Source organism: Elgaria multicarinata, chromosome 20 (genome assembly GCF_023053635.1).
Source record: "Elgaria multicarinata webbii isolate HBS135686 ecotype San Diego chromosome 20, rElgMul1.1.pri, whole genome shotgun sequence".
Lineage (NCBI taxonomy): Eukaryota > Metazoa > Chordata > Lepidosauria > Squamata > Anguidae > Elgaria > Elgaria multicarinata.
Genome location: NC_086190.1, coordinates 18408318 through 18426392, shown reverse-complemented (window position 1 = coordinate 18426392; position 18075 = coordinate 18408318). Strand labels below are relative to the sequence as shown.

At 48.5% G+C, this 18075-nt stretch overlaps 1 protein-coding gene across 4 annotated transcripts in view; it reads left to right on the top strand.

Annotated features, from left to right (window-relative positions):
- The window catches only part of PAX7 (paired box 7), a 137159-nt gene extending 121588 nt beyond the window's left edge, over nucleotides 1-15571 (top strand). For all 4 annotated transcript variants that reach the window (XM_063145483.1, XM_063145481.1, XM_063145482.1 and 1 more), the window contains exons 8-9: nucleotides 9163-9409; nucleotides 15397-15571. In XM_063145483.1, coding sequence (XP_063001553.1) covers nucleotides 9163-9409; nucleotides 15397-15512 — 363 coding nt within the window. In that variant the 3' untranslated portion in view covers nucleotides 15513-15571. The remainder of the gene's footprint in view (nucleotides 1-9162; nucleotides 9410-15396) is intronic.
- The last annotated feature ends 2504 nt before the right edge of the window (nucleotides 15572-18075 follow it).

The following is an 18075-nucleotide window of genomic DNA, read 5'->3' as shown; positions in this document are numbered from 1 at the left end:
ACTCTCAGGGGATTAGGGAATGTAGTGGCGAGCGAGAGAAAAGAATCCTTTTTAATGACAGCGAGATCCATTCCTCATCAAGGGATTCTCCCGAGAGGCAGATGGAGTCTCCAGGAATAAAAATGACCCGGCGCGTTGGACTTCTCCTTCCAAACCGTGAGCCTCTGTCTTCAATCTAATTCCGCCAAAGCTGGGCAAATATTGAGATGGGGCAGGAGGTTGGAAGCGTCACGCTGCCGTTAAGAGGACGGGGAAATCTTCCTCTTGTCCTGCAGAGCCGGGGAGAATGGGTAACTCTTCCAGGATGTTTGGTCTTTGTCCCAGGAGGCCGGGACGTAGAGCGGCTGACAGCCATCCCATTAATGTCTGGTCCCGCACCACAGCAAAAAGGCTTTGTAGTCCAGGGCACCAGAACCCCCTGGCTCCCTGGGATTCCACCCCATTGCCATGCCCCCCGTTTTCCACTCACCACCAATCATTCAGTGGTTTTCCAGCTTTGGTCCAGTTTCTCCCCATTCTAGAAGGCTAAAATGCCTCTGGGATGACTTACTAACCCAGCCTTCCTCAACCTGGGGCGTCCAGATGTGTTGGACTGCATCTCCCAGAATGCCCCAGCCAGCTGGCTGGGGCATTCTGGGAGTTGTAGCCCAACACATCTGGAGCGCCCCAGGTTGAGGAAGGCTGTACTAACCTAACCAGCAAGAGGAGCTGTAAAAGATACTGGTATTTGGAGTGTTTGCACTCACCCCATTTGCCTTTGACCCCTCCCACTTTGGGCATTGGCTCCACCCTTTGGATTTGGCCACACCCCTGCTAGCTTCAGGCCCACCCTCCACTGGAATGCGGTCACCAAAATGAAATTCGGCCCTCGGGTTGAACATCCCTAATGTAGGGCGCGATCCTGTGCACATTTAAGCAGCAAAAAAAAAGTCCTAGAACTCCCAGCAAGGCCAAAACTGGTGCTTCTATGCTCAGACTTCCTTGACTCAGTTATTAATCTAGCCTCTGTGTTTTGCACAAGCTGCAACTTCTGAACAGTCTCCAAGGGCAGCCCATGTGATACAGTGTTGTGGCTAGGGATGAGAGAGAGAGAGAGAGAGAGAAAATGGTCTGTTTCACATTTTAACATGAACACACGGACCAAAATTCCCAAACCGTTCTCAATTCACATGTCTCCAGATGTTGCGATGGACTTCTAACAGCAATAATAAGAATTTTTATTTATTTATTTATTTATTTATTTATTACATTTTTATACCGCCCAATAGCTGAAGCTCTCTGGGCGGTTCACAAAAATTAAAACCATAATAAAACAACCAACAGTCTAAAAACACAAATACAAAACACAGTATAAAAAGCAAAACCAGGATAAAACCACGCAGCAAAATTGGATATAAGATTAAAATACAGAGTTAAAACCGTAAAATTTAAGTTAAAATTAAGTGTTAAAATTCTGAGAAAATTAAAAGGTCTTCAGCTGGCGATGAAAGGAGTATTATTATTATTATTTATTTATTTATTTATTTATATAGCACCATCTATGTACATGGTGCTGTACAGAGTAAAACAGTAAATAGCAAGACCCTGCCGCATAGGCTTACATTCTATTAAAATCATAGTAAAGCGATAAGGAGGGGAAGAGAATGCAAACAGGCACAGGGTAGGGTAAAACTAACAGTATAAAGTCCAAACAGCATCAGAGTACAGTGTAGGCGCCAGGCAGACCTCTCTGGGGAGCTCATTCCACAACTGGGGTGCCACAGCGGAGAAGGCCCTGCTCCTAGTAGCCACCTGCCTCACTTCCTTTGGCAGGGGCTCACGGAGAAGGGCCCCTGAGGATGATCTTAAGGTCCAGGCAGGCACATATGGGAGGAGGCGTTCCTTCAAATAACCTGGCCCCAAACCATTTAGGGCTTTGAATGTTAGTAGCAGCACTTTGAATCAGGCCTGGACCTGGCCTGGCAGCCAATGAAGTTGTAAAAGGACCGGGGAATGTGTATGCCAAAATGTGTATATCAGTGAAGATAACATGATGCATCATATTTGAAAAAAGTGGCCAGCCAGCCAGTAACCCATAGCAGGACAAGGGTGCAACAACTCCCTCCCGCCCATGTTCCCCAGAAACTGGTGCACATAGTCATTATGCCTCTGATACACATAGCCATGTGATACAGGTAGCAGATAACCATCAGAGCTAGTAGCAATGGGCAGCCTTCTCCTCCAGGAATTTATCCAATGCCCTTTTGAAGCCATCCAAATGGGTGGCCATCACTACATCTTGTGGTAGTGAGTTCCATAATTTAACTCTGCGCTGTGTGAAGAATTCCTTCCTTTTATTTGTTGTGGATCTCCCACCGATCAGCTTCATGGGATGATGACCCCCTTGGGGGTTCTAGTATTATGAGAAAGGGACAAAAATGTCTCCCTCTCCACATTCTCTATATCATGTGTAATTCTGTACACCTCGATCCTGTCTTGCTGAATCGCTGCCGACACACACACACCCTAAAAAAACAAATGCTGATTGCATACAAAAAGCCTGTGCCATTTCGAGTTAAAGCAAAAGTCTCCACGTTGAAGACGAAACGAGTGTCAGGTTGGAGAAATGAGGAACTGGGTGAAACTGACATATTCGTCAGTTTCCACGTCAGCTGTGACCCCAAACTGAAGTGTTTCTAGCACTCCAAATACTTTCCGTGGCCAAGCTTGTAAGGAAAGCGGAATAGTTCCTAAATTTAGTTATAGCCAGTGGCTCCTTTGCCTCCCGCTCCACACAAATACTCCCACACAACCTCTCCTCCGAATAAAACTGACGGCTTCTTATTGTCCTCTGTCTGGCTCCGTTTCTCCTGATGCCCCCAAGATGTGGTGGCCTTCCCCTGCCCAACAACACCCCACACGCACATGCAACCTCCAAACCTAAAATAAAGCTATCGATGGCCGAGATTGGCTAGCCTAATTGTGCTCCGCGTTGCAAAGCCGCCTCCGTTTATCGTAAAGGGTGCACATTTCTCGGCTTGAGCTTCCACGGACAGAGGCCCTGGGGCCCAGCTCAGAAATAGAGAGAATTAATTACATTTTTAAAAAAAGGGGGGGGGGAAGAGAGAGAAACTCCCCTTCTTTTAAAGTATGGGAGAGAGGGTGATGAAATCCCAGAGGGTGAAAAGTGCTGCCGTATTGAGGGCGGGGTGGCATCTGTAGAAGCAGGAAGGGGGAGGGATGGACACCAGGAAAAAGTGAGAAGTCATTTCAGGCAATCTATTAAAGCCTGTAAGAAAAAAAATGTCCATTTCATATTCCTCATTGCAAACTATTGCAGGAACAGGGGGGTGTCATCTAATCCAAAACATTGGGACAAAGAGAGAACTTCTGGATATATAGACTTGAAATAACCTGGAGAAGAACACCTGACATCACTCATGGACACCAAATGCCTCATTTTAGAATATTTCATCCACGCTGTTCTTGAACTGCTGCCTTTGCTACCGAACTCTTTGATCCACATCAGAGCAGATAGAAAAGGTGGAAGGCTTTAATATTTCTGCTAGTTTTGTCACCTTTCTGTTAATTTAGTCACCCTTCTATATCTATAGATTTAGAGAGGGAGAGAGATTGATTGGGTTCACACAACACAACACCCCACACTCAAGGTTGAGTATGGGTCGTCGTTGAAGCGTGGGTTGTTGTGTTGTGTGAAACCAGCCATGCTAACAAAGTATGGTCTGTTCAGCATGGAACAATTCACAACCCAAGAACAAACCATGGGTTCTCTTCCTGGGTTATTGGTGCTTTGTTGCTGCAGCTGGGTTGACCTCACAGGGGAGATGGTAAGGCGACATAGGTCAAAACTGGCCTCAGAAACGTATGATTATTTAGTTATTTGATACCCCTAACTTTCCACCAGAAATGGCATTCAAGACAGATAACAATAAAACAACACAGGTTAAAAAAAACCTCAGCATAATTCAGAGACAGCCATGATTGGGTTAGATCCAGGATCACTCTTCAACAAGAGGAAGGGAACGTAACAACTTAAGAGCAGCCGTGCTGGATGAGGCCGAGGGTCCATCTAGTCCAGCACTTTGTTCACACAGTGGCCAACCAGCTGTTGACCAGGGACCCACAAGCAGGACATGGTGCAACACACCCTCCCACCCATGTTCCCCAGCAACTGGAGACTTTCCATGAGAAGGAAAGCTCCATTCATGGAAGGTCCCTCTGCCCACGACACAGCTCACCCTATTCAGCTGTGTCTCTGACTCCCTGTGTCGCATTTTCAGGGGGTTGCAGGGGCTGCCGTGGGAAAGACAGGGTGGGGCTGCCCACTTCCACCCACACAGTTGATCCAGCCTACATCTAGTTCGTGTTCTTGTTAGCCATGGCAGTTAACAAACTACCCCTGGAGACCCATTGCTGGAGACAGCTGACGCCATCACACACCCTGCTTGTGAGTTCCATGAAGGGACCTGGTTGGCCAACAAAGGGAAGAGGATGTTGCCCTAGATTTATTATTTATGATTGATTGATTGATTGCATTTTTATACCGTCCAATAGCCAAAGATGGGACTTTGTGGTCCGATCCAACAAGGCCTTATGTACATAAGTCCGCCGTCGCTAACAGCTAAGAGGAACCTCCATGTTCAGGGGCAGTGTACCTAGGAACATAGGGAGCTGCCTAATACTGAGTCACACCATGCATCCGTCTAACCCAGTATTGTCAACACTGACTGGCAGCAGCAGCAGCTCTATAGGGTTTCAGGCAGGGGTTTTTTTTTCCTAGTCCTACCTGGAGATGCCAGGGATTGAACCTGAACTATTCTGCCTGCAGAGCAGGTGAGATATAGTCAAGTAAGATTCCAGTCCTCATTGGGGAATAAATAGGAACATGGGAAGCTGCCTTGGACTGAGTCAGACCCTGGGTTTATCTAGGCCAGTATGGGCAACACTGACTGGCAGCCATGGATCTCCAGGGCTTCAGGCAGGAGTCTTTCCTGCCCTGCCTGGGGATGCCAGGGATTGAACCTGGGACCCTTTTAATGTAAAAAATGTGCTCCACCACTGAGCTACAGCCTCTCCTCCAAAAGCATAGCCAATCAGTTCAGGCATAGCCTATCAGCAATCCTGCATCTTGCTACCTGGAGATGCCGGGGATTGAACCTGGGACCTTCTCCATGCAAAGCAGGGGCTCCACCTCTGAGCAACAGCCTCTCCCCCGAAAGCATAACCAATCAGTTCAGGCATAACCTATCAGTGATCCTGCATCTTGCTACCTGGAGATGCCGGGAACTGAACCTGGGACCTTCTGCATGCAAAGTGGGGGCTCTGTCACTGAGCTATGACCCTTTCCCTTCTGTACAAAACCAGGGGAAGGAAGCATCTGGGGAACCTCAGGAAGCCAGGTTAGGATCCAAGCGGGCTTCGTCCGAGGGAGGCTCAGGTTCTGCATCCCTGAAGTTGAGGAAGCTGAGAGAAGTTCCAATCCACCTTTTCAATGAGTGAGTCCACCAGTAGGTTTCAATGGAACTTCCACATTCAAGAGTAGCCTATACCAGATGCGGTAAAGTGACAGGGAGGGCTTGTTGCCTTCACAGCTACCTGTGGGTTTTCAAAAAAACCAAGATTGCATGGCTCTTTCCCTCCACTACCACTTTTTCAGCCTCTCGCTGCGACAGCTGCAGCCTCTTTGAACTGCAAACTTAACTCAGAGCTTGCATTTGATTGGAGGCCTAAAGGGAAATTGGAAGGGAGCAATTGATAAGAAGAGGAAGGGGGGGAGGGAAGGAGGGCTGCCAATCGCCGTGATTGACGGGACGACAGATTTCCTTCCTGATAATAATAATAATAATAAAAACCATCGGATGCGGAGACGCTATTGATTTTTTGTTAGCGATGGTAATGCTTCAAGAAGTAATAAATTATAGGAAAGCAAGGTCAAACGGGAGAAATATCCAGAGTTCAGCTCTTCCTTCAGGTTTTAAGAAAGCAAGGAGGGATGTTGTTAGAACTTAAGTTGTAGAATTAGAAGGGCGGGACCCTGTTGAGTTTGGAGGGTCCCTCTTCACACACACCGCAGCAGGGCTCTGGGGTCTTTTTCAGTGACAGGACTGAGCCACAAAATCACCTGGGCATATCGCTGGGCATCCTGGATTAAAAGCAGGCCGTGGAAACTTCCAGAAGGGCTCTAGACTGGTCCATTAAGGCAATTCTTCTCTTCTTACGAGGCAGAATATTTAGGAAGGAAACCTCCATGTACAGGAGCAGTTTACCTTTGAAACCAAGAGACAGGCAGTACGGGGGGGGGGGGGTGCCTTGTGGATTTCCTCAAGGCGTCCAACTTCTCACCGTTGGGAAGTAGACACTCAATTGCATTTCCTTCGTCTCCAGCAGTGGTTTGTTTTCAAGAGTTTCGAAAACACCCGTAGGTTTCTGGCTTCTTGTGGGTGGGTGAGGAGCGTCTTCCGAGGAAGGAAAGGACAGCAGGAATGTTGTCCGACTTTTTCACTGAGGTGAGGAGGCTAACCTGTGTCTGACCTATATCCCTGTACACTTTGGGCAGAGGAACGAAACAACAGAACGCTCCACCACCCAAAGCATCACGTATCAGGGGGAGAGATTGTAGCACAGCCTTTCAACTCACGTGCGACGTTGTCTACGTGCCGATCATTTTCCCCCTCCAATAGAGGAACCTAAGACCCTACCTACATTTGGAAAAATGGTACAGCCTAGATATAGGAGAGAACTAAGTTATAGGCTGGCCAAAATCCTGTGTTGTTGTTTTCCAAGGAGTCCAGTGCCTTTGCTGAATGCTCCCCTGTTGATTATTATTATTGTTATTGTTATTGTTATTTATTACATTTATACACCGCCCCATAGCCGAGGCTCTCTGGGCAGCTTACATAGGATAAAAAAATACTTAAAACAATATACAAAAATTTAAAATCACAAAAACATTCAATTTAAACCCGCAAACGCATACAAAAACAAACCCAGGCTCATTACATATTGCTAAATGCCTGGGCGAAGAGAAAAGTCTTGACCTGGTGCCGAAAAGATAACCATGTCGGCGCCAGATGAGCCTCGTCAGGGGGATTGTTCCACAATTGGGGGGCCACCACAGAGAAGGCCCTCTCTCTTGTTGCCGTCCTCCGTGCTTCCCTCGGAGTAGGCACTCGGAGGAGGACCTTGGATGTTGAGCGCAGTGTACGGGGAGGTTCATGTCAGGAGAGGCGTTCCGTCAGGTATGGTGGTCCCAAGCCATGTGGTCCCAATCCTCCAGGCCTGTTTTATGGACGAAGACAGAGGAACAATGTCCAGATCCTTGGCTACTGGATTTCGGCTAAGGAGCCGTGTGACTAGGGAGGGAGGGGAAGGTAGAAGAGGAAAACTCTCGTGGGCCGTTTGCTGGTCGGATAATATCCCCGTGGAAGCTGCCGTGTGTCATTTCAAAGAATCCGTCCTCCCCACAGGAGGTTAGCAGAGGATAAAAAGCTTCCGTCCACCTCTTGCCGGGATCCAAACATTTTCAATTTGGTGCATTAATTGAGGTCAATGAGATTATGCTACATTTTCAGACTTTTTTGTTTTATTTTATTCAAAAGAAGAAGAAGCTTTTGAGCTCCACGCCAGCCTCCCAAGGTGACCGCAGACTCCTTGGCACTCTGCCAAAACTGAGGAGGTTGCCAGCGAGGGCCAGGCGGCTTGCTGGGGCTTCTTAAATGAGAATGTGGGGCAGAGGAGGAAACAGAAGACAGGCCTCGGCTGGCTTGGCAGGAGCGTAGAATTTGCAGCCAGCACTTTTGCAACACAGCTAATTCAAGCAGGAGACTACACCTCCCATCATCCCAGGTTGGAGATGATGGGAGTTGTGCTCCCACAGCATCTGGAAGGACGCAGGGCTCCCCACCTCTGAGCTAGGCACTGCCTGACACAGTATAAGGCCTGTGTTTGTTGGGCTTGGTCATCCAAGTAAAAGTTCTATCTTTGGTTTATTTTCATGTATCATCCTTACAACGCCCTGTTTCCCTGAGGTTGCAGAGTGCTGTTTAATCCTCTCCTTCCAAGCTGTTCCCTGCATATCAAATCCCCACAGCCGCCGGTTGGAAAGGCGGGTGTCACTTACAGCAGAGTTGCTTTAGACAGAGAAAGCGTGGCAACGCAGCATTTGGTGTTGGAGGCAATCAACCAGGCTAGAGCCAGTTTAAAAGTCATGGTAATGGCCATGAGTTTGGATGTCTTTAAAAGAGGGTTAGACAGATTCACAGAGGAGGAGAAAGCTATCAGTGGATGTGAGCCCTGTTTATTTATTTTATTTTATTTTAAAAAATTTCTAACCCGCCTTTCCATCCTGATCGAGGCAGGGAAGAACAACAGCATAAAACACATAAAACATTAATCAAAACACAATATACATTGTTTTGCATTTTGTTTTGTTTTGTTCTGTACAGCACCATGAAAATTGATGGCGCATTATTATTATTATTATTATTATTATTATTATTATTATTCCTAAAAACATACTAAAAGCATGCTAAAATTCCACTGGATAGGCCTGGCGGAAGAGAACAGTCTTTATAGCTTTCTTAAATGCTAAAATTTATTTATTTATTACATTTTTATACTGCCCAAATTGCCGAAGCTCTCTGGGTGGTTCACAAGACTGTTAAGTTGATGAATCTCCTCTGGCAGGCCATTCCACGGTCTTTTGGCTATGCACTACCTCCAGTATCAGAGGCAGTAAGCTTATGAACATCAGTTGCTGGGGAACATGGGTGGCAGAGTGCTGTTGCACTCATGTCCCACAGGCATCTGTTGTGTGAACAAAATTCTGGACTAAGTGGACCCTTGGTCTGATCCAGCAGGGCTCTTCTGATGTACTTATATTCCGAGGTGAGGGAAAGCATGAGATTGGGCTACTTGCTTCCTTCAGGGAGGGAGCCACGTGGCGCTAGTTTTAGAGGAAAGAGGAAGAAGGAAGGGGAAGGAGCAGGAAATAAGAACTGATCAGATGACAAATGGGGATGAAGAACAAGCAGCTGTTGATGCAACATGTTCTCTATCGCCCCCTAGTGTCTGGAAGTATGCGGAGCTGTTCCTATTATCGAACATGAAGTGTGCTCATGCCACAGGCCGACTCACCTGGGTCTCCCTTTGCCGCCCCGACAGGTGATGAGCATCCTGAGCAACCCCAGCGGGGTCCCGCCTCAGCCCCAAGCGGATTTCTCCATCTCCCCGCTCCACGGCAGCTTGGACACCGCCAACTCCATCTCGGCCAGCTGCAGCCAACGGAGCGACTCTATCAAGTCGGTCGACAGCTTGCCCAGTTCCCAGTCTTACTGTCCACCAACCTACACAACCACCGGCTACAGCGTGGACCCCGTGGCCGGCTACCAGTACGGCCAGTACGGACAAAGTAAGTAGGAAAGGAATCGTGCAGAGGGGCAACAGGTAACCTCCTCCCAGAGTGAGCATTTCTGCTGGATGTGTGTGTGTGTGTGTGTGTGTGTGTGTGTGTGTGTGTGTGTGTGTGTGTCTGCATGAGACAGGGTAGGATTTGGATCAATTGGAACAAGTTCAGAGCAGAGCAACCAAAATAATCAAGGGACTAGAAACTTAAGTCCTATGAGGAAAGATTAAAAGAACTGGGCATGTTTAGCCTTGAGAAAAATAGATCCGGGGTGGGGTGGGTATATGAGAAGGTCCTGCTGTAAGTTTCTCATTTGTTTTCCTCCCCAATCTTAAATTCTATTCATCCCACTCTTTGTGAATCTTAAATCCAGTTCATCCTGAACTCTGAGCAATTTTTCTCAACATTCGCACGGTCACTTCTACAGATATCCGTGCGCCTTCCTCCTAACGCAGGTAACTTCCGTTTGCCATTTTGCCCGTGCATATGCTTTGCTAATACTTCCCCTTGCATCATGTATTTGTAATGAATAGACACGCTTTCACACAACATACCCTCCTTTTTTTAATTGGAGGAATTCAGAGACGTACGAATTTCAAAAGAATTTCTGCTCCCATTCTTGCCCGCGAGCACAGAACATGGGACTTCACATTGATACATGAACTGAATAGATTTCTCTCTCATCACTACACTAGAATGACTCTGAGCATGTTCAGAGAGCCTTTCCTCTTCACCACTGAGTCCCCCCACAGCCTGTCCTGCCTCCATCTTTGGACAGAGCCATCTTCCCCAATCTGGTAGCCTCCAGGTGTGTTAGACTGCAATTCCCATTGTTCCAATGGTCATGCTCTGCTGGCAATTATGGGATTTGCAGTCCAACCCATCTGGCGGGTACCAGGTTGTGGGGGTTGTGATAGGGGGGTCCTACCTTCCTGGGAGTCAGTCCAACCACTTTGGGTGGGGAGGGACTTGAGCCTGCAAAGCACTCTTTTAAAATAATAATAACAACAACAGCAACAACAACAATGATCAGAACAATTCATATAGACAAAACAATAGCTTGCACCCAATCAGACATAACAGTTATAGACAAAAACGAAAAACACACTTACCTCATTGATATAGCAATACCTAATGACAAAATGTTGTAGAAAAGAGAGGAAAATTTACACCACTGGCCACGGAAGTCAAAGAACTATGGCAACAGGAAAAGGTCACAATTATTCCATTAGTCACATCAGTCACCGGTATCACGTTAAAAACTTTTACAGAAAACCTTCAGAAACTGGGCCTACCAAAATACATCCACACCAACATCCAGAAAGCAGTCACACTTAAAACAAGTTCAATAGTCAGGAAATTCCTGAACCAGTGAAAGACAGCAGGACCTGCCAAAGCCCGTCATGTCCATCTCAAAAAGCCACAAGAGAGCAAAGAGACGATGACAATAACAATAACAGCAGCCTCTGCCTTCAATCCAAAGCACGTCTTAAGTTTCACTTGAAATTGCCCAGGAAATAGGAAGTCAAAAGAGGGATCAGGAGTGAGTCTTTAGATGCCCAGGCCAAGAGGCTGCGCTCCTTTGGTCATTTCCACAGAGGCGGGAAGGTCAACCCTGCCTCCCGGTTTACCGGGGTCACCAAAACCCAGGGGAATCTCCCCCAGACATTTCACCTGCCACCGTCCACACCAGGGATAAGTGTGTGACCCGGTGAGGTTTGGGAAGGGCCGCCCCCCTCCTTCCCAGCGCCCTGCTGTTGCCCAGGGCTGACCTCCCCTTCCACGGGGCCGTGACTTTTCAGCCCCCTGCCCTGTTTAATGTGCTCCGCTTCTGCAGCCAAATGAAAAACGTCTGGAACGGCGAAGCGCAGCAGTGTTTCCCTAACCTCTCCCTCCTCCTTATTCCTTCTCTCTCTCTCTCTTTTTCCTTTTCGGGGGGGGGGGGGACAGAGCTTGATCTGCGACCCTTTGACCTTCCTCTCGCTCCTGGATGTGAAACCCAGCCACACGTGCGATTGATAAAAATCTTAAGCAAATTCCGATACCATGTATTTCCAATAAAGATACCCCGGGGCTAGGCGTTAGTCACACCCCGTGTGCGTCTGTGTGAGGAGACGAGGGGGAGCACTACACAAAGGAGGAAATGCAAGGGCATTGGGTGAGCTGAGGAGAAAGGAGACGGGGGACCCGATCCTACTGCCGGAGAAAAGGCAGTAAGGCGAAAACCTGCCCCTTTGCTGGGCTTTTCCCAAAGTTTCCGAATCCCTGTCGCCATCCCATCCCCAAAACTTTTTTTTTTTTTGAGTGCGCAAAGACGGCTGTTCCCCCTGAGCCGCGACACCAAGGAGAGACGCGAAATTCAATGGACCAGTTCTAGGAGTTTGCCCTCCCCCCACTAGAGGGGGAATGGAAGCAGTGGATCGTCCAGAGACACAACCGGCAGCCTCTTCTGAGGGCGGTGAATTGGGTTGTCTTTATCCGTCAGGAGAGGTTTGAATGCCTCCCATCACAGCGGAGGCAGAGATGCAGGGCGGGCGTAAAAACCAGAGGCACCAACTAAACGGAGCTGCAATGAGCACCTCCTTTGGGTGCAGGTTCTTTTGGACGTTTGATCTCAGGGTCAGCACGGTTGGGCAAGTACCGGGGGCCCACACCCCAGCAGAGTCCCCCCCCGGCAAGAACCCTGTGGAGTTCCTCCTGCTCTTTCCCACTGTGACCGGCTTGTTCACCTCTCCTTCGTTCTGGCCCAGACAACCGGGGGGGGGGGAGGAGTGAGAAGGAGAAGCCCATGGCCTCCTCACTCCCCGGCTCTTTCCTGCTGAGCAAGCAAGTGGGATCGATCATGGGCAGCGTCAAGGGTGAGCACTCCCAGGGCCCGTACCCCAGCCCCCTTCATTTGCTCCTTCTCTTCATCATGGCAATCGGCTTGTATACCTGCTTCTCGCTCCAGCCCAGATAACGGTGGTGATGAGGAGGAAGAGTGAGATGGCATGGCCAACTGGCTGCCTGGGTCTCGGCCTCTCCAGCAACCCAGTGGGAGCAAGGAGGAGAAACAGGAGGCGGTGACCATGGTGGTGAGAAGGTGGATTCCCTGAGGGAAGGGAGGTTGTCTTTCCCCAAAAAACCAGGAGCAGCTTCTGCTTAATTTATTTACCACACTGATGGCTCATGAAAGAAGAGAAAAGTAATACATTTTAACAGTTCGTGTGTGTGTGTGTGTGTGTGTGTGTGTGTGTGTGTGTGTGTGTGTACATTCACTTGTGTTTGTCTATCTGCTTAAATAATACTGCAATTTTAAAATATACTGCATGGCACATGCAAGAAGACAAAAGTAAATGGCTTGGGGCCCAGGCTATCTGAAGGAACGCCTCCTCCCGTATGTACCTGCCCGGACCCTAAGGTCATCCTCAGGGGTCCTTCTCCGCAAGCCCCTGCCAAAGGGAGTGAGGCAGGTGGCTACCAGGAGCAGGGCCTTCTCTGCTGTGGCACCCCGGCTGTGGAATGAGCTCCCTAGAGAGGTTCGCTTGGCACCTACATGATATGCTTTTAGACGCCAGGTGAAGGCCTTTTTATTCTCCCAGCATTTTAACAATCTATAAATAAATTTTAACTTGGTGTTTTAAATTTGTAATTTTGCATTGCTGCTGTTTTTATCTGGTTGAGCTTTTATGTTGTATTTTATATTATAGTTTTATACTGTTGTTTTATACTTTGCACGTTTTTAATTTTTGTGAGCCGCCCAGAGAGCTCCGGGTATTGGGCGGTATAGAAATGTAATAAATAAATTAAATAAATAATAATAATTACAGCAGCTGCCATTTGTGTGTGTTTAAAAACATATGGCACCTTTTAAACACACTGCATGGCTTATGAAAGAAGACAGAAGTAATATAGAAAATTCACCTGGGGGGAGGGGAAGGTTGCTCAGGTATCAGCTCACCTTTTTCTGACTTTACTGTTTGACTGATGGATGTACAAGACAGCAAATCAAATGCCACTTTAGCTATCGGTCTGAATCCTCTGCCAGGCTTCAGTTCGGTCTTCCCTTTTTTAAAAAAAATTAAGTGCTGTTTGTACTCTTAGCCATTCATTTGTCACCATGTTGATATGTTTTCTGTCACTACAAAGCTGCTTTTGGGGGTAGAGAGTGGGTGGCAGATGCTGGCCAGATCACATCCCACTGCAAACTTGTAGAAAAGGTTTGCGGCTGTTGCCAGAATCCAAAGGTGTGCTTGGTCTGAATGCAGCAACAGCGCTTCCAGATATGGGGTTTAAGTTGGGATCTGACCCAGTCTCCGCTGCTCTGAAAATATTATGTCTGTCTTCATCCACCGTGGTGGGCACGATTCGGAATTCGTCCATACACACCACATCTCACCCCATTCACCAGGATCTCCTATTCTCTAGATATCATTTTCAGAGGATGGAGGCGCTGCTACAAAAAGGAAGTCAACTTCAGTCAGATCCAATTTAAATCAGGGTCGAACCCCATCTCCTCTACTCTAAAAATATTACTTCTGTCTTTGTCCACACTGCTGGGCATGACACAATGAGATGGAAATTTGGGACAGCCATGGCTCTAATTTACCTTTTAGGCCGATCTGAATCTCAGAGGAGGGGGTGCAGAGCGCCCGGGCTGAGCCAAGAAGCTCTCGACTCCCCTGTTCTGTCCCAGCTGACGGGGGTGCCAGGGGTGGGTGGGTAGAGATATTGGAGAAGTACCAGATCGGAGTAGTCCTGGCTGTTCCCAGAGGCCAAGGCTGCGCTAATGATGGCGGTGATGGAACGCAGAAGCGTGAAAAGATTCCTAATGGATGTGACAAGTCTAATAAGAATTTTTGCCTGGAAGGGACCCCCTTTGGGCCAGGCTGTTGACAGGATGCTGATGGCTGGAATTTGTTTATTCCTTGGCACCAATGGTGCCTCTCCTGCCAAATACTTATTAATCTAATTTGAGACGTTCGGAGTTAGGGGAGGGGGGGTGGCAAAGAATTTGACTGAAGCTCGGCTAATAAGGCGTGTCACCATCCAGCTACTGGGCGAAATAATTTTAAAAAAAAAAACAGAAGGAAGAACAACTTTTGTTCACCAACAAAGAGAAATTTGGGATCTCCAGGTGGAGCCAAAAGTCGTTGAGTGCAAAAAGAGCCAGATTTCTTTCTGTGTTTGTAAAGCACTTTCCCAAACTTGTTCGCCTTCTCTGGCTTAGGGGTGGGCGGACTTACCTGCGTCTGGCTCCACCGGACCCCCGCTGAGCTGCCTCCCACTCCTGTTCGTCGCACGACGCAAGCTTCTTTGAGGCTCAGCAAACACACGACGAAGCTGCAAGGCTGCCCGCCCTCATCGGGAGCCTGCGTTGTTGCGCAACGACGGAAGCTCCAGAAGTTGCGCGTTTCCTACGTTGCATGAATGTGCGACATGCAACTGAGCGTTCACACCTTTAATCTTGCGTGAACGGGGCCTTTAAGGCCGCCATTTACACAACGTGGAAAGTACACAATTTTGGGAGCCTCCATTGTGCACAATGATGGAGACTCTGGATGAGGTAGTCATTGAGCCATGGGGCACTTGAACGAGCCACAGCCCAACAAGCTAAGTCCAGGAAGGGGGGTTGCAGGGAGTCCATCAGACACCACCACCACCCTGGACCCTAATCTGGGTAGGTGAGGAGCAGGGCTGTGTGTGTGTGTTGCCAGACTTGCAGGAGCACAGTCTAAGTGAAAGTTGTAAGCATGGAATTCCATTTGCGGGGATGAATCTCTGCGCTCAGCCAGGTTTCTAGGTATCACTCCTGGCACCTTTCTCCAAAGAATTTGAGCTGGCTTACACCATTAAATATGCATCAAGAGAGAGATGTTGGTCATTTGCATCAGGTGACTTGGCTGTAGGGCGTGTCTTTCCAGAACTGTAAGAAAAGTTTAAAAAAATATCTGTTGGTTTATTCACACCTTCTCCTGTGTCGTTGTTTTTCCTCCTCTTCTTGCTGTCACCAGCTGCTGTCGACTATTTGACCAAGAATGTGAGCCTCTCCACACAACGCAGAATGAAACTAGGGGAACATTCAGCTGTGCTGGGTCTCCTACCCGTCGAAACAGGCCAGGCTTACTGATGGATCCACTTATACGAATCCTGCCACGATGACAGTCTGCCACCATTGGGACCAAAAAGTCAAACAAAACAAAACAAAAATCCCACTGCTGACACCAGCCATCAAAGGACCCACCTCTATCTACACCTCCTTCTGGAACTCAAAAGACCAGACCGTCCCAATCCTGCCTCCACTTGAAGGGCAGAGAGGATGGTGGGGGGGGCGGGCAAAAAATAAAACAAAAACAGAAGAACTGTTCACCCTTCCAAATGCATAGTGTGCGTACCTGTCAAAATGCCACTCCCGAGTGATGACGACAACTCCTTGAATGACAAGAGACAATGAGTTTGGTCTAATGAGTTTTTCAATGTCCAAGCCCTCCTAGCCAACTCTGTATACAACCAACGCTAATGGACCTTCCATTGATGTAGCCCTGTGGCTTTAGTCACTGTGGAATCAGTAGCGATAGATATAGATATATTCCTTTTGTCCACCATCCTCTCCCCAATCCCTCTCCCAGCCCTATTATTGTACGTGGCCGTGAAAGGGGAATCCCGTTGATTGATGAGTGTTGGTCTTGGGACCAAGTGTGAAGAGATGTTTGGACCAAAAATGGAGAAGTGGGAAGGGCAGGGCTGTGATGAAAAGTCTTCCGATGAATCCATACCGGGACTGGGGACCAGTTCCATAGAGGCGAAAGAAAGGGGGGGGTTATGGTCACTGGGAACTTTTTTCCTCCCCACATTTAGGGACCACTGTGAGTGCAGAAACATGGGAAGGATTTGGAGGAACCTGGCAGTTAGGTACGGATTGATGCAGCGTAATATTCCTCGTCCGGACTGCCATTCCAGTGGGATTGGGTGAGGACGGGTTCACCCAATGAGGACTCATGTCCTACTTGTGGGTCTCTCACAGGTAGCTGTTGGCCACAGAATTTTGGGTCAGCTCTCGCTGGGCTCTTCTTATGTGCAGTGGTGTAGTGGAACAGGGCTTCCAGGGATGAAGACCCTGGACTTTTTGATTAGCAGGGTTGCTGACATCATCTGGCAGCTCCCTGGGCTTCCTTGCAAGCCTCACAGTAGCTGGAAGGAAACGGATTTTGCCGGCGACAATATGTTGCTCCCTGTTGCGATGCAAAGTATTTTGAGGGCAGCTTGGCCTTGACACATTCGCTCGACAAAAAGTCCTGCTCCCGATGGAGATGGAAACGGTTGGAACCAGTTTGTTGATGGGGATCGATGCAGTTGATTGAATTTTTGGACTCCCCTACACCACAACCTTTGCCATCATGCCACTGCTTTTGTCGTTTTAAAGTGTTTGACTCAAACAGAAAAAAGAACTATGCAGTAAAGCATGTAACGGCGTATATTTTCCACAGATCAGGGCCAGGAAGGGCCTTTTCAATTTTCCACATTTGGGCAACTAAGACCCATCCATCCATTTGCGATGGATTCCATAACCAACCCTGGTGGGTTTGAGCTTTGCCGGAAATCCCACCTCTCTGGACGTGGGTTCCCGATTCTATCAGGCAGGCCTCGATCCCGTTGGAGGAACGTAGACCTCTAGAAGTCCAAATGGACTGAGAAAATCAGTAGATGAGGGAAAGGGTCGGCAGCGAGGCAGAAGTCTTCACCTGAAGCCACTTTCAGGTTTGGGTCACTCGAAAGCCAGTGGGACCCAAGCTCATTGAGGAAGTAGATCTGCATCTATTTGTGTGGAAGTAAGAGGAGAACCTACCAAGTGTACCCAAGTGTATGGGACTGTGGAGGGGAGAAATCTGAAGATAAAAGAGCTCCAGCAGTGGACAACGCTCCAAACATGGACACCGTTCCAGCTCTGGGTTTTGGAGGGTCCTTGGGTAAAGCACACTCCCTGGGCCTCCTCCTTCAGTGAGTCTTTCTTCTCACCAGCTGTGATTGCTCCACATCCTCTCCCTCATCATGGCTCCCGCTTGACCGGCAGAGAGGCAGTGAGCAAGGAGGCCGTGGGCGTCTCCTGCTACTCCTTCTCACTGCCACCGTTGTCTGGGCCAGAGCGAGAGGCAGGTGGGAAAGCAGGTTACAATAGGGAAGACGAGGAGCAAATTCAGGGGTGGGGTCTTGTTAATGGCCCCTTAGCCAGTGCCCCACCACGCCTACCCTCGACGCAGCCCATGATTTCTCCCACTTGCTTGCTAAAGAGACGAAGAGCCAGGAAGCCAGGGCATCTGCTGTTTCTCCTGCTCCCCATCACCGGGACAGAGCAGGTGAGCAAGCAGGTTGCAATAGGAAAGAGGAGAGGAAGTCCTGGTGGCAGGTAGTTCCTTGGCAGATGCCTGATCAAGCCTACCCTTGACGTGGACAGATGCTCTGCTTCCTACTTCCAAGAATTCAGTAACTTCCCAGTGTTTGAATAGCTCGCTGTAGCTCAGCGGACAGAGTCCTTGCCTTTCATGCAGAAGGTCTCAAGTTCAATCCCAGCAGCAGCTCCAGGTAGAAGGATCTAAGCTAGCAGAGATTAGAGAGAGCAGCTGCCGGTTGGAGTGGAACGTACTAGGCTCGATGGACCAATCGTCCAGCTGCATGTCAGGAAACGTCTTAAGTCC